Source organism: Chanodichthys erythropterus, chromosome 24 (assembly GCF_024489055.1).
Source record: "Chanodichthys erythropterus isolate Z2021 chromosome 24, ASM2448905v1, whole genome shotgun sequence".
In the NCBI taxonomy this organism is placed as follows: domain Eukaryota; kingdom Metazoa; phylum Chordata; class Actinopteri; order Cypriniformes; family Xenocyprididae; genus Chanodichthys; species Chanodichthys erythropterus.
The window spans coordinates 7132458-7148086 of record NC_090244.1 but is presented as its reverse complement, the minus strand read 5'-3'; the positions used below and the strand labels follow the sequence as shown (position 1 = coordinate 7148086).

The window sequence follows — 15629 nt, the reverse complement described above, 5'->3', positions numbered from 1 at the left end:
CAGCATTACCAGCTTCACTTATTACTAACCAGACTGACTTTATTTCTGACATACATCTACAAAAGTTGTTATTGAGAATTACTAGAGGTTTAGATGTTGATGATTTGTTGAAAATAAGTTTGGTTTGATGTCACCATGATCGAGGTCAGTGCTTACTTCAGTTAGACAGTTTGACTCTTGACTGTTTTAGTGTTTTTAACACTTAAACAGTTAAGTCTTCCATCTAGAGTTTCAAAAGAATATCTTACCTCATTTTGTCATCACCCTTTTACTTTCTTTTTTGTATGATACACAAAAGCTGTTATTTATAGCAGAAAGCTGGTCTTTTTATTACAATGAATGTGATTGTTGATGTTTGACAAGGGCCAAATTGTGATGGCTAGATGACTGGGTCAGAGCATCTTTTTTTTCCTATTGAATTGTTTTATCTAATGTATAATCCATATCCTGTTTAACGTCTAATGTTCCTTGTTTCTTTTTCATTGCGTGCAAAGAAGCAATGTTTGTTATCACCAAAGAACTTATACATCACGTAGCAATTATACATTTTACATTAAATATATTTACACAGAGATAGCATATGGTCTACCTCCCAAAAGACAACCTGTTCATGTTTGTTAGAGATTGAAATACTTGATTGTAATTCCAGACATGTAGGGATGCGTTAACCTTAAAAATCCTGTCAGACCTGGCATGGTACAAATAAATACTTATTTCAGTAATTTTGAAATATACCCCCAGTTTCACAGACAAGGCTTAAGCCCAGTCCCAGACTAAAATGCATGTTTGAGCCGTTTTAACTGAAAGCAACTTGCATTAACAAAATATGTCAGTGCCATTGTTTTGTCTCAAGATGCACACCAGTTATTTTTTCTTCTTCTAAGGCATGTTTATAAAAGCTACTTAACTGTATTGAACTAAGGCCTAATCCTGGCTTAATCTAAACTCTGTCTATGAAACAGGGCCATAGAGTCTTTAATCTTTAAGATTCAGAGTGTTATGAATCAGCGTATCGAATCATGATTCGGATCACGTGTCAAACTGCTGAAATCACGTGACTTTGGCGCTCTGAACCGCTGATTCGACACTCTGATTCATTTGTGGTCCGAATCTTCCTGAAGCAGTGTTTTGAAATCGGCCATCACTTAATAAGTCGTTATTTTGTTTTTTTGGTGCACCAAAAATATTCTCGTCACTTTATAATATTAATATTGAACCACTGTGACCAACATGAACTGATTTAAATATGTTTTTAGTACATTAAAGGTGCCATCGAACGCTTTTTTACAAGATGTAATATAAGTCTAAGGTGTTGCCTCAATGTGTCTGTGAAATTTCAGCTCAAAATACCCCATAGATTTTTTGGGGCGATTCATCTGCGACAATGAATGCGATATTGCGTAGCTTGTCAGTGATCTACGGCTCTGTTTATTAAATGCCGCTCCATTTGAAAGCAGGTGATGGCGATTTAGCGGTAATCGGGGAACCGGCTTTACTGACGAAATGCGCGTGACAATCGCATGCAATAAATCGCCCAGCCCTACTTCAAGTGTTTAAAAATGAAAATAAGGACAGTCTTGTCTCCGTGAATACAGTAAGAAACGATGGTAACTTTAACCCTCAGGGGTCTGAGGATTTTTGGGGCCTTGGAGAAGTTTTCACATGCCCTGACATTTGTGCTTTTTTCAGTTGTTCATAAACATATTAATGGAAAAAGTGCCATTACACTGTATTCAGCACAAACTAGGCTACAATAATATGTGAGGAACATGTATGTACATGTTTGTGTTTTTGAAGGAATAACGTTTATGCGTGGTTATTGAAAAAACAAAAAAACTTATGTAACTGAAATAAAGCCAAAAAATATATATTAAATCTTTGTTCACAAGACTTCTGGGTATTTGAGGTTGTAGACTAGAGTTTTTGCTTCAAAATGAGGTAAAAAATTATGCTGCCTGCTTGTTCATATAAAAAAATAGAGAGATTTAAATTTTCTAAAACATCTTTGGTCAAGAAACACAGTATGCGTGGAGGCGTGAATCATCATAATGGATGATTCTCACCTGAGAAGACAAAATAATCGCATAAAGAGCTCTAATGAGCTGCAGAAATAATGAGCTCTTTCAGTCAGGTAGGCTGTGAAAAAACCCTCTGTTGATCATGTCTCAAATCTCATCATGGTGTAAATCAAACATACAGAAAAAATAGAAATACTGTGAAATATTATTACAATTTAAAATAATGGTATTCTATTATATTCTTTAAAATATAATGTATTTCTGTGATGCAAAGTGTCTGAACAATTATGTTACCTCTATGGCATTTCATATAGGCTTTTAGCTTAAAAGCATGCGCATTTGGAGAAATATTGATGGATTCTCATGTTTGTCAATTTTCTATACAGAAGAGTAATATTTATTCAGGATTTATTGTCATTACTATTAGTGCTGGATACTGTGTTTTGAATTCATACTTGCAGCCGGAGGGCGCTCTGTGCACTTTTAGTCCACAAATGCCTGAGCACTAAAGAAGAATAGGCAATCCAGGAAATAACCGAACTAACAGAGGCCAGAGATCGCTAACTATGGCTATTCAAAACACTTTTCAAGACGATAAATATACGATTGAGATGATGAATGCATGCATTGACTCAGAATTTGCTTCTGAATAGCACTCCCTCCGTGGGCGTGGCTGCATTAGCAGATAATGAGCTGAATCAAGGACTTCTGACATGGCTCTCTTTTCATACAGATTACATAAACACAGAATGTTTGTTTTCGATTTGACTTACACGATTTAAAACCTGACATTTCAACATTTTTTTAGACATACGTTTAATTTTTTTGTCATTAGTATTCACTAAGTTACAGTTCATTTTCTGAGAACTATCAGATTGGACTTCCTTCAGAGGGAGACGAGAGATCACGCATCATGTTAGTTTTCTTTATTTTACAAAAAGCACAACATTTTGTTGTTACTCTGAGTGTACACAAATAAAAGAAGATATTCCACAGATTAAAATGGTGGATAACTCTTAATTGTATGTGCAACATTGACAGAGTATTTTGAGTTTCTTTCACACTGGTTAGAAAAAAAAACACGGTGATCACGCCGGCGTGACCGCCGACCCGAGAGTGTTAACCACATTTAACAGTACATTTGCAACATGCTAACGAAACATTTAGAAAGACAATTTACAAATATCACTAAAAATATCACAATATCATGGATCATGTCAGTTATTATTGCTCTATCTGCCATTTTTCACTATTGTTCTTGCTTGCTTACCTAGTCTGATGATTCAGCTGTGCACAGATCCAGACGTTAATACTGGCTGCCCTTGTCTAATGCCTTTCATAATGTTGGGAACATGGGCTGGCATATACAAATATTGGGGCGTACACCCCGACTGTTACGTAACAGTCAGTGTTATGTTGAGATTCGCCTGTTCTTCGGAGGTCTTTTAAACAAATGAGATTTATATAAGAAGGAGGAAACAATGGAGTTTGAGACTCACTGTATGTCATTTCCATGTACTGAACTCTTGTTATTCAACTATGCCAAGATAAATTCAATTTTTCATTCGAGGGCACCTTTAATGGATCTTGAGAGAGGAAATGTCATTGCTGGCTATGGAGGCCTCACTGAGCCATTGGATTTCAACAAAAATATCTTAAGTTGTGTTCTGAACATTAACAAAGGTCTGGTGTGTAGTGGCATGAGGGTGAGTAATTAATGACAGAATTTTCATGTTTGGGGGAACTAACCCTTTAAATCAAGCTTTTAATGCACCTTTTATATTTACGACAGAATGTGAATAATTTACAGCTTCTGTCTACATGTGTGATTTGGATTAGTAAAAATAACTTTCACTGCTAGAACCGGCAAAATAAATACAAAACATGATTAATAAACCATTTAGCATTTTATTTGGAAAATGAGACGAAGACTAACGGATAAAACATTGTCTTGTGTAAATAAAGTCCTACGTTTTCTAAGAGACAACATGGATTCTTCCTCCAGGGGGCGCATGGAGGCTCAGAAACCGTCATTGACTCGCATTCAAATCATGTTTTTTTGTCTCAAAAGAGATATGTTTACAATAAAAGTGTATTTGTTTAAATATATCAATGCCGAGGACTGGTGACTGACATACAATTTGAAATCCGACCAAAAACAAGCCCCTGCTCACCCTAACCATCATGACAAAGTGTGCTTCTGTTCCGTCCTTGACAACAATTTACAGCTGAATAATTACATTGAAACACTTTAATAGAACTGAATGAATTTATTGCAGAGTGAACATATGAGAAATACTATTTACTTGTTAAACTGTGACACAAGCCACGCCCGTTTATGTAAAGATGTTTCGTGCAAATGCCATTCTACCCACTTTTATTTCTTTAATCTTTCCCATCATGCTCTGTGGAGTTGTGAGCGGAAGCATTCGCTTTTATTTGCTTATTCAACAAACCATAAAGCTTAAAATGCATTTTTCGCAATGATATTCGTGAGAATTTTACCGTTGGTTGTGTAAAGTCAATATTAATGGGTAAGTCAGGACATGTGGGTTAAGCTACTGTTGTTCATATTTGCAGTGAATGTTTATTTAAATAAATGAATATTTGCCATTATGTTATATAAATAATCCTAAAAAAACTTTTGAGCTGTAATCTTACACCACAGCTGGTTTTTGTAAGCTCGTATATCATATTTTGCAGAAGCGTGGTGCATCGTGTCTTGACAAGAATAATGCTGCCTTCACGTGCTCTCGGGATGAACGTAAATACGAGTTTCCTAATAATTGCAGATGGACGCCCACTTGAATGCGATGAGCTCGTAATAACGACCTCAGAAGTGGGAATTATCAAATTTCCGATAGCACGTGAGGGCAGCATAATTAAACGCGTTATTTAGTCATGCATGCATTTTAATTCATCATCTTGAGCGAGTAAAACATTTAAAGTAAGCATTAAAGTTTTTTTTTTTTTTTTTTTTTTGCGTGCATGCATGTGTATTGAAGTTTTGTGCATGCATTTATATATATATTTTTTATTTACATTTATCTATTCGTGCTTTTAATCTCATCCCTTCGAAGTTTGTTCATGCATTTATGTCAAATATTGATTTGTTCATCAGAGCACAATGACAGAAGCTCTCAGGAGGTGGATGGTGTCAGTTGTGGATCCTCCACCTCAGGTTCGCCGGAGATGGACCGAAACCCGTCGCCTCCACCCAAGGAAGATGAGACTGAGGCCGGTGAGGAGGCGGACGCCATCGGGGAGACGGTTTACAGCAAACACTGGCTCTTCAGCACCCTGACCCGCCTCATTGAAGTATGCTAGACTTACTTATCATTGAATAATAGAATTTTTGTTTTAGATATGTAATTTGCATTTTATTAAAAATACAATTATTTTTAAATAAAATTTATATAATTTTATAAAATTATAAAAGTTAACCCTCCTTTATGACAGTACTCAAACATGACTGTTCGTACCTCGATATTGAAGTCACGGTTCGGTATGGATTTGATACAGGAGAAAACTAAACATAAAATTGCTTTTTTTTTTTAAATTTTTTTATTAAAGGAACACTCCACTTTTTTGAAAATGGGCTCGTTTTCCAACTCCCCTAGAGTTAAACAGTTGAGTTTTACCGTTTTCGAATCCATTCAGCCGATCTCCGGGTCTGGCGGTGCCACTTTTAGCATAGCTTAGCATAGTTCATTGAATCTGATTAGACCGTTAGCATCTTGCTCAGAAATGACCAAAGAGTTTCGATATTTTTCCTATTTAAAACTTGACTCTTCTGTAGTTACATTGTGTACTAAGACAGGAAGTGAAAAGTTGCGATTTTCTAGGCCGATATGGCTAGGAACTATACTTCCAGCGTAATAATCAAGGAACTTTGCTGCCGTATCATGGGTGCGACATTTGTGAGAGACGCTGTGTATCATTGCGCCTGCTGCAGCCATGGTACGGCAGCAAAGTTCCTTGATTATTACGCTGGAAGTATAGTTCCTAGCCATATCGGCCTAGAAAATCGCAACTTTTAATTTCCTGTCGGTCTTAGTACACAATGTAACTACAGAAGAGTTAAGTTTTGAATAGGAAAAATATCGGAACTCTTTGGTCATTTCTGAGTGAGATGCTAACGGTCTAATCAGATTCAATGAACTATGCTAAGCTATGCTAAAAGTGGCACTGCCAAACCCTGAGATCGGCTGAATGTATTCGAAAACGGTAAAACTCAACTGTTTAACTCTAGGTGAGTTGGAAAATGAGCCTATTTTCAAAAAAGTGAAGTGTTCCTTTAAGCAGCAGTTTATTGAATTTTTCTTATACTTTCTTAACTCCTTCCCTGCCATTGACGAGTTATCGCTTCTTTTATGAGAAAACGCTTTCCTGTAGTGCTGCACGATTTATCAGTAAATGCTTCTCATGTCTGACAAGATGTTTAACGCATGTTGATTTTTCAAATGTACATTATAAGCAACTCAAACTCACAGTGCTTTCAGATGGATTAGCATTTGGAGTCATACTTCATTGACAAGCTGCGCATAAAAAAACAATCACAGCCTTTGCGATTTCATAATCGCACTAAGAATTGCGTTTTAAGTTCAATGTTATTTTTCATATCGTGTGATAAATTGTGCAGCCCTACTTTCCCGCCATTGAAGAGATTATTCGGCTTTCCGTGTTTTCACTGTAATAAGCTAAGGGGCGCTATCACACATCTTCTGAAAGAGTACTTAATCTCAAAAGGAGAATTTTTCTTTTACAGAAATTGATTTATAAGAACTACAACAAATAGCTGGTAGGGACTACAATGAGCTTCTTCCTGTGTTGGTGACATCACTAACCCTAATATTTACATAAACTTTGCCCCCGAAAACACGCAACAAAGGGGGTGAGGCCATGATGGGCTGCTTTAGAGAAAAGGAAGAGTTGTTGTAATAGAGTGTTGTTGTCATGCCGTCATTTTATACCGGACTGCTTCACAAATGAGGGTCAATTCATGCTGGATTTGCAAGATTAACATGACGGCACATGCTAGTTGATGAGTTGAATCAACTCCACAGCAACTACATAAATGTATCCACTAACCGTTCAGAAACGTCCAGATGCATTTCTGAGTCTCTCCATCAGTGTCGACTCCGGTTTGAACAATGTAAGGCTGAACACCGTTACTGACAATCATCATTTTGGCTGTGTGAGATTCTCCAGCTTTGTTTTTGTTGAGCAACTGAAGCACAAACTGTTAAAGCTCCGCCCTCTTCTGGAAAGCGGGCTGGGAGCAGAAGCTCATTTGCATTTAAAGGGACACACACAAAAACGGTGTGTTTTTGCTCACACACAAATTTTGACAAGCTATAATAAATGATCTGTGGGGTATTTTGAACTGAAACTTTACAGACACATTCTGGAGACACCAGAGACTTAAATTACATCTTGTGAAAAGGAGCATAATAGGCCCCCTTTATAAATAAAACATAAAAAATAAAATGTAATTTAGACCCTTTTGAATTATATGGTTTTACATATCAGGACATGAGACAACCTAAGATAAACAAAAACACCTGTTAACCTGTGTCATTTATTTATTTAACAAAAACTAGGCCACAATGGAAGCCAAGAACACCCTATGATTTAATTGCTTATCAAACCACATTATTACCCTATAGATGGTGACAGATCAAGGAAATGGCCCGAATGATTTTTCCATGGAACTGATGGATGATCTGGAAGAGGACTTGTGTAAAGTATGGGACATGGCTATGAATAAGGTAAACTAATACACCCTCCTTGATGGCATGTAATGTGTATACACGGTGTTCCAAGTTATTATACCAGGAGGATTTTAGTACAATAATCAGATTTTATGTTTTCAAAGAAAGTATTTGTATGTTTTATTCCTCATATCTTTTTAGAAATGGAAAACCTACTTAAAGAGGTTGATCCACATTATTAAACAACCACAGTTCTCATGCAGTATGGGGAGGAAGAAAGGACTTTCTGAAGATGAAAAGCATGAAATGGTGCAATATCTTGCAAAAGACATAACTAATATTTTGCAAAAACTGAAAAGAGATTGTCGAACTGTCAAATTTTAGAGCACAGAAGAGCCCAGTCAGATAAAGGCTTATTAAGGGACGTTTCTGTCAAACATATTAATTGTATTAAAGGGTTAGTTCACCCAAAATGGACATTTCTGTCATGAAGAACTCACTCAGCATTCGGACATAAACACGGAAGCCTGCGCTTCTTTCACTATGTCAGCTGTTTATTGTACTAAAATCCTACTGATATGTCACTTGCATAATAATTAGGAACACAGTGTATATACACATTACATGATTTTTCTCTCCAGGACGTGGCTGTTTTTCTTCAAGAGTTCAAGGCTCCAGACATCTTGCTGGGTGTGATCGCAAAGTCACAGAGTCCACGGCTCACCGTAAGTCATTTTACCACTGTAAATGCTCGTATGCTGAAGAATTATATGTCAGATTTTCCTTGCTGCTTTCTTATGACTTTGTATAATTACTCAGAGCATTTGTTACAGGAAATCTGTGTTGGAATTCTGGGTAATATGGCCTGTTTCCATGACACATGTGTCTCTCTCAGCCAGAACTCTGACTTGGGGTAAGACGTACACACACTGAGCATCATTCTCCATTTCTGTTTCTCTTCAGATTAATTGAACTAGTTTTGTAAATACAGTACTACTAATACTTCTGTTAAACTATGTCTATCTCAGCACTGTGTTACTTCTGCTGCTCGGAGACAATGACCCACCTACGCTCTTGGAAACGTGCAGGTCAGTTATAAAATTCTAAGAAGATTTCACAATATATGCCACATTTTACTTTCTCTGAATGTCGGTGTCTGACTTGCAATACTGTGGCTTTCTCAGACTCCTGCTAACATGCATGTCTCAGCCTGATGTCGCCCCTCTGTGGCTAGAGAGGATACGGCAGCAGCCCGCAGTGTGTGGCAGTCTGCGTTTCATCATGAGCAGCTCCACGAATGGTCAGTGATGTTTAAAGATGCTGCTAATGGTACTTTCAATGAATAGAGCAAAAAAGTGCCTGAAACTCATGTTTTTTAGCAATAAACATGTAAAATATTTATTATTAATATTAACTTATTTATATTTATTTTAATTTTCTTGTTTTTTTTTAGCAATAAACATAAAAAAAAAAAAAGTTTGTTTTTATGTAATTTAAAAATGTGATTTATTCCTGAATTTTCAGCAGCCATTACTTGATTGGACTGTCACATAATCCTTCAGAAATCATTCAAATATGCTGATTTGGTGCTCAAAAAATATGATTTTTATGTTTGTTTTTTTAGCAATAACATTAAATAAATAAACATATTTAGCATTATTATTAATTTACTCATATTTATTTCTTTTTATTTTCTTGTGTGTTTTTTAGCAATAAACATACATTTAAAATAATTAAATAAAAATGTTAATATTCTTGTGACTTATTTTTGTTTTTAGCAATATACATTAAATAAACATTTAATATTATTATTATTTATTATTAAATTTTTATTTTAATTGTGATTTATTTTTGTTTTGTTTTAAGCAACAAATATTAAGTAAACATTTAACATTATTATTTATTATTAACTAACTTTTATTATATATGTTTTTAATAACTTTGTTACTGATTTTTTTACTGATAAATTTATATTTATATAAATTAAAGAGAAATAATTGTTTGAATTTTTTCTTATAATAAATTCATATAGCTAAATAATACATTTTTTGTCATGTTTAAAATGTTCATATTTAATATATCAAATAATATTTAATAAAGTTAATTTTTAATAGTTTAATATTTTAAATTCAAAGTTAATATTGTTGTTTTTTTTGTTTTTGTTTTTTGCTTTATTTATTTGAATATTAGTTTACATCAACATCTTTAAAATACACCAAATTAGATATTTGGTGTTTGAAAATATTAAATAAACATTTAAAAATATTTATTATTATAATTATCAACTTATCATTCATATTTATTTATTTTCATTTTCTTGATTTTGTGATTTTGTTTGTTTGTAGAAATAAACATTTAATAAACAATGATTATTTGTATATTATTTATGATTATTTATTATTTTCTTGTGCAAGTGTTTGTTTGTTTTTTGCAATACATATCAAATAAACATTTTAAATTATTATTATAAATGTAATGTAAATCACTGATATTATATATATAATTTTACATTAAAGTTTACACTTAATATATAATATATATATGATGTAAATTAATATTCTGTATTTTTCCTTAATTAATCGAATATTAGTTTACATGAAAATCAATACCAAATTTTAAAATACAGATATTTGATGTGTTTGAAAACCTTTTAATGCTAGTTTAATTAAATATTAGATTATAGTTTATCAAAACTATAGTAACTCTGAAGTATTGTGACACTAAAGTGTATCTCTCTCTCTTTGCAGTGGATTTGCTGGTTAAGGTTGGGGAGTTGGTGGATAAGCTCTTCGATGAGGACGAGGAGATAATGAAGAGTTGGGTGTCGACCCCACCTAGTGAGAGTGACCCACACAAGGACACACAGCAGGACATTGCATCCTCTCTGCTTGAGGCGGCCACACAGCTTAGGTGAGACATATTAATTAAGGTGATGTGACCTTCTGCTCGTCTGTCCGAAGTGTTTACCAACCTATTCCTGTGTCTGCTGCTAGATTAAGAGAAGATGTTCCTCCAGGATTCACATCACTGTTCATTCACTTAACATTTTGTTTTGTAGGTCAGAGAGTCCAGAAGCTCTTGAAGTTTATCTTCATTCGCTCCAGCTTCTGACTACAGTAGAAGAGGGCATGCAGGCTCTGGGTGAGACCGACACACATACTGAACCCTGAAAATATTCATTTGTATTTAGTATTTGTATTTTTAAGAGAACAATCATACAGATGTTCATGTGTTTCTTTTAGATAAACTTTGATGTTACTTCTGTGATAGTCTCTTCTGGTCGTAAAGTCTGAATTTATTTGATCGAAAATACAGTAAAATAGCACTATTTGAAATATTATTACAATTTTAAATAACTGGTTTCTATTTGAAGATATTTAAAAATGTATTTAATTCTGGTGCAAAAGTGAATTTTCAGCATCATTACACCAATCAGTGTCTCGAGATCCAGATCATTCAGAAATCATTCTAATTTGCTGATTTTGGGTATGATTCTTGGTTTGGATGCAGAAGGTCCTGAGTTCAAATCCCGGACGAGCCCCCAATAAATGTTACGACCCCAGATATTGTCTAGGGCAGGGGTGCCCAATCCTGTTCCTGGCGATTAACTGTCCTGCAAAGTTATGCTCCAACTCTAATCAAACACACCTGCCTTTTAATTTTCAAGTGATCCTGAAGACCTTAATTAGTTGCTTCAAGTGCGTTTGATTGGGGTTGGAGTGTAACTTTGCAGGGCAGTCAATAGCCAGGAGCAGGATTGGGCACCCGTGGTCTAGGGTTTGGATAAAAAAATAATAATTATAAGTGTTTGATGGCACGGGTAGTTTACGATGCACAATCAAAAAAATAAAAAATAAAAAAATAGTAAGAGATGGGAAATAATATTTACAAAAAAAGTGGACAGAAACAGAAACTTTTATAACTTTATGTCTGTACTGTCACTTTTGAAGGATTTAATAAAGTGAAAAAATAAAAAATAAATTATGATAAAAATGGATGCTCCTTTATATTAAAATATCTCACTTTATTTTTTGACTGTCCACAGAAAGGTGTATGAAATGTGTAGCAATGTTTCCAGATTTTTCCTTTGTCTACAGTATCAGATGGAGCGTGTGGTCGTGCGTTGTGGGCATTTGTGAGCAAGATCGTATGTGAGGATTTCTGTCAAGCGGACGACCCTCCTCTCATCCTGCAGGAGCAGAAGGCTCTTCTGGCCCCGGCGCTTGCCCTGCTGTCTGCGTTACACTCCAGCCTTCAAATGGATATCAGTACGAAACACACACTGACTAAATAACATATCAAATTCAAATTTATGGGAGGGATTTTTGTTTGTTTAAGGTTTGGTACTATATCACTGTTTCAGGTTCAGTGTCTGTTTATTCATTGCAGGTGCAGAATTAATAGGAAGTCTTATTCGCATTCTGCAGTTCAACGCTGAATACTGTCAGAGCCGTACTGCTGGAAGCTCTGAATCAGGAGAGAGTCAGAAAGAAGAAGAGAAACAAGTGGAAGATGTACAGCTCAAAGCTTTAGTCGAAACCACAGCTGAGTTCCTCTCAGTCGTAATTATGGAACTGACAAAGGTGAAATTGCCAGCTATCCAGTTTACAAAATATTAATAAATGATTAAAATCTAACTTAAGATATATTATATAATCTTATAATATACTGTATTATAAAAATATAAATTAAATTATTCTATATTACTATATTACATTATATTTATTATAAAAATATAAAGTAAAAAAAAAATATAAAATTATAAATTTACATTCTAATTTGAGATTTTATATATTATTATTATTATTATTATTATTATAAAAGTGTGGTGAACAAAATATTAATAATTAAATCATAATGTAAGATATTTATTTACTACATTATATTATTCTATGTAAAAGTATACATTTAATTCCAAAATACACTATATTATATTATATAAAAAAATGTAAAAATTAAAGCTATCAAGTTTACGAAATAATATTAGATAAATTACATTCCAAAAATATATATTATATATTTTTCTTACAATAAATTAATATAGCTAAATAATACATTTTTGTCATGTTTAAAATGTTCATATTTAACATATAAAATAATAAAGTTAATGATTAAGTTTAATATTTTACATTAAAAGTTAACATTTAAAAATATTTTTTTCTTTATTTAATTGAATATTAGTTTACATCAACAACTTAAAAATACAATATATTTGTATTAAAATCAACCAGATATTTGATGTTTGAAAATATTAAATAAACATTTAAAAAATATTTATTATTATAATTATTAACTTATTCATATTTATTTTAATTTTAAACATTAAATAAACATTGATTATTATTATATTATATTATTAAACTATATTATATTATAAAGTCAATTTCTAAAAATTACATTTAAAACCATCAAGTTCACAAAATAATATTAAATGATTAAATCGTAGTGTAAGATATATTATATCATATACTACATTATATTATTCTGTATTACAAATGTAAAATTGCATTCCAAAACTATATTCTATTAGATAAATTTAAAGCTATAAAGCTTCCAAAAATAATAATTTATTAAATTCTAATGTAATATCATATACTACATTATATTATTTTATATTATAATAGTATAAAGTCCATTGCAAAATTATATGATATTAAATAAATTGTGAAAATTCCCTTTAATTTTCAGGATGTTCTATCATCGGTAGTCAAGGAAGGGCACCTGACAGAGGAAGGCTGTGTGTCTGCTGTTGGCACCCTTGTACCACAACACAGAACGGCTGTACGTTCTTCACTTTTCTTTTTCTTATTTGTTCTTTTCACTGCTTCCTACAGACTGATTAATCACAGTTCTTCTCGTCCTCTCTCATTCTACAGGTCCAGCACCTGGTTGGCTTGTTGTCAGAAGTGGAACCGAAACTGGCAGACATTATAAAAAAGTACATTCCCATTTCATCCAATGTGTCAAGCTGAATTCGGCTGGACAAATCCAAAGTGTTCTTTAGCTCCAAGATCTCAAACCCAAAAGACTGGAAATGAGTTTCTTACTTCCTTGTAAACGGACTTATCCTTGGTTTAAATATGAAAAAAAAATTGCTTTCATAGTAAATGCTATACCTTAAAAATGTTTAAATTGTGTATATTATTGTTTTGTTTGTATACACGGACATCTCTATCTAATAAACATAACCTGTTTTGTACTTGTCTTGAAATAATATTTTTTATTTATATATATATATATTTCCAAGTGCACTATTTTTTTATTTTTTTACATTATTTAATATCCATTATGCTTCACACAATACCGAAAGGTCACTCAAAGCTTTTAAAAATAACTTCCAGCACATGATAGCGAACATGACGTTTTTGTTTTATTTTTTACGCACACTTGGCTGCGTACACTCGAGTGTTTACTGATGTTCGCTGCTCACAAACCCCATCAGGTGCCCCTCAAACGTGCGCGCCACGTCCGGGTTGTGATCGCCTCCCTCATTTGCTTTCCAAATGGCCTGCGCTATCAGAACGGGGAGAAAGGGACTACTGTGCACTTCCCGCGTGTGTGACGCCAGCAGGAATATAGCAGCTCTTTAATTAAGAGTTTGGATTGATATGCAGAGCGTGCTGCATTCTTATGGAAATGTGGCGTGTAGGAGGAGGACCTGAGAGAGACACGGCCAGACACTCAGCTGGGATCTCAACATGGACTGAATGGAAAAAAGACGGGGGCTAATTTTAACCACGTTTGCGTGATTTCGAGGTGCTGGCTTATGTTGTTTTTGAGGGAATCTTGGTTGGTCTGAAAAGGCCAGATGCTCAAGGACTTTTGATTGACATGTGTCTGTGTTTAGCTTTACCTGAGGCTGATCTGTCAGACAAACCTCAGGGTGAGGAAGCACTTGGGTTGGTTAGATCCAGACCGCTGCGTGTATGAGTGAACGCCCAACTAATATGAATTGACGGAGGGCTGGTTGAGATGGAAACAGTGCTGTTCATGTAGAAGTAAAAGCATAACATAAATGATTGGCAGCTGTCAATCATCTTCTCACTGGTGCCCAGAACTCCTGTTTTGATGACATGCAAAATGACCTAAAATGGCTAAAATGCTTCCACATCATGCACTATTCTACTATGATGTGTGCGACAGCCTGTTAAAGTCATACATTTGGGCTCTATTTACACTTGGTATTGTCCACAAGTGGACAATGGAGACATTCCCATTTACACCTGCCATTTTAAAATGACCTATTATGTCTCTTTTCACAAGATGTAATATAAGTCTGTAGTTTCAGTTCAAAATACAGTGCAGATAATTTATTATAGCTTGTCAAATTTGCCCCTATTTGGGTGTGAGCAAAAACACGGTTTTTGTGTGTCCCTTTAAATGCAACTGAGCTGCTGCTCCAAAAGAGGGCGGAGCTTTAACAGCTCATGCTTCAGTTACTCAACAACAACAAAACTGGAGAATCTCACGCAGCCAAAATGAGGATTGTCAGTAATTGTGTTCAGCCTTATAAATGCAATCTTGTTGAGCACAAGATACTTCCTTCAAATACATTAAAAAAATTTCCTGACTAACACTTTTGACTGGTAGTGTGCATTTTTATTTAAAGGTGCCCTATTTCACAAGATGTAATATAAGTCTAAGGTGTCCCCAGAATGTGTCTGTGAAGTTTCAGCTCAAAATACCCCATAGATTTTTATTTATTATATTTAACTGCCTATTTTGGGGCATAATTAAAAATGCACCGATTCAGCGCGCTTCCCCTTTAAATGCTTGCACTCCCCACCCCCAAGCTCGCGACTCTATAATACATTGCATAAACAAAGTTCACACAGCTAATATATCCCTCAAAATGGATCTTTACAAAGTGTTCATCATGCAGCATATCAGATCATGT

The 15629-nt window shown here is 34.3% G+C and overlaps 1 protein-coding gene across 1 annotated transcript; it reads left to right on the top strand.

Annotated features, from left to right (window-relative positions):
* Positions 1-4412: 4412 nt before the first annotated feature.
* On the top strand, positions 4413-13910 carry saal1 (serum amyloid A-like 1). Its single transcript, XM_067379984.1, has 13 exons — positions 4413-4552; positions 5140-5336; positions 7688-7789; positions 8374-8457; positions 8566-8645; positions 8761-8820; positions 8917-9032; positions 10480-10642; positions 10791-10873; positions 11830-12000; positions 12122-12315; positions 13421-13513; positions 13609-13910. The coding sequence occupies exons 1-13, from the start codon at positions 4549-4551 to the stop codon at positions 13702-13704; spliced, it is 1443 nt and encodes a 480-aa protein (XP_067236085.1). The 5' UTR covers positions 4413-4548; the 3' UTR covers positions 13705-13910.
* Positions 13911-15629: the final 1719 nt, after the last annotated feature.

Bases quoted from the DNA above. Each gene is read 5' to 3' on its own strand.
- saal1 (XM_067379984.1), top strand. The intron at 8,646-8,760 runs GTAAGACGTACA...TGTCTATCTCAG, and splicing joins AGCCAGAACTCTGACTTGGG to CACTGTGTTACTTCTGCTGC. The intron at 9,033-10,479 runs GTCAGTGATGTT...CTCTCTTTGCAG, and splicing joins CATGAGCAGCTCCACGAATG to TGGATTTGCTGGTTAAGGTT.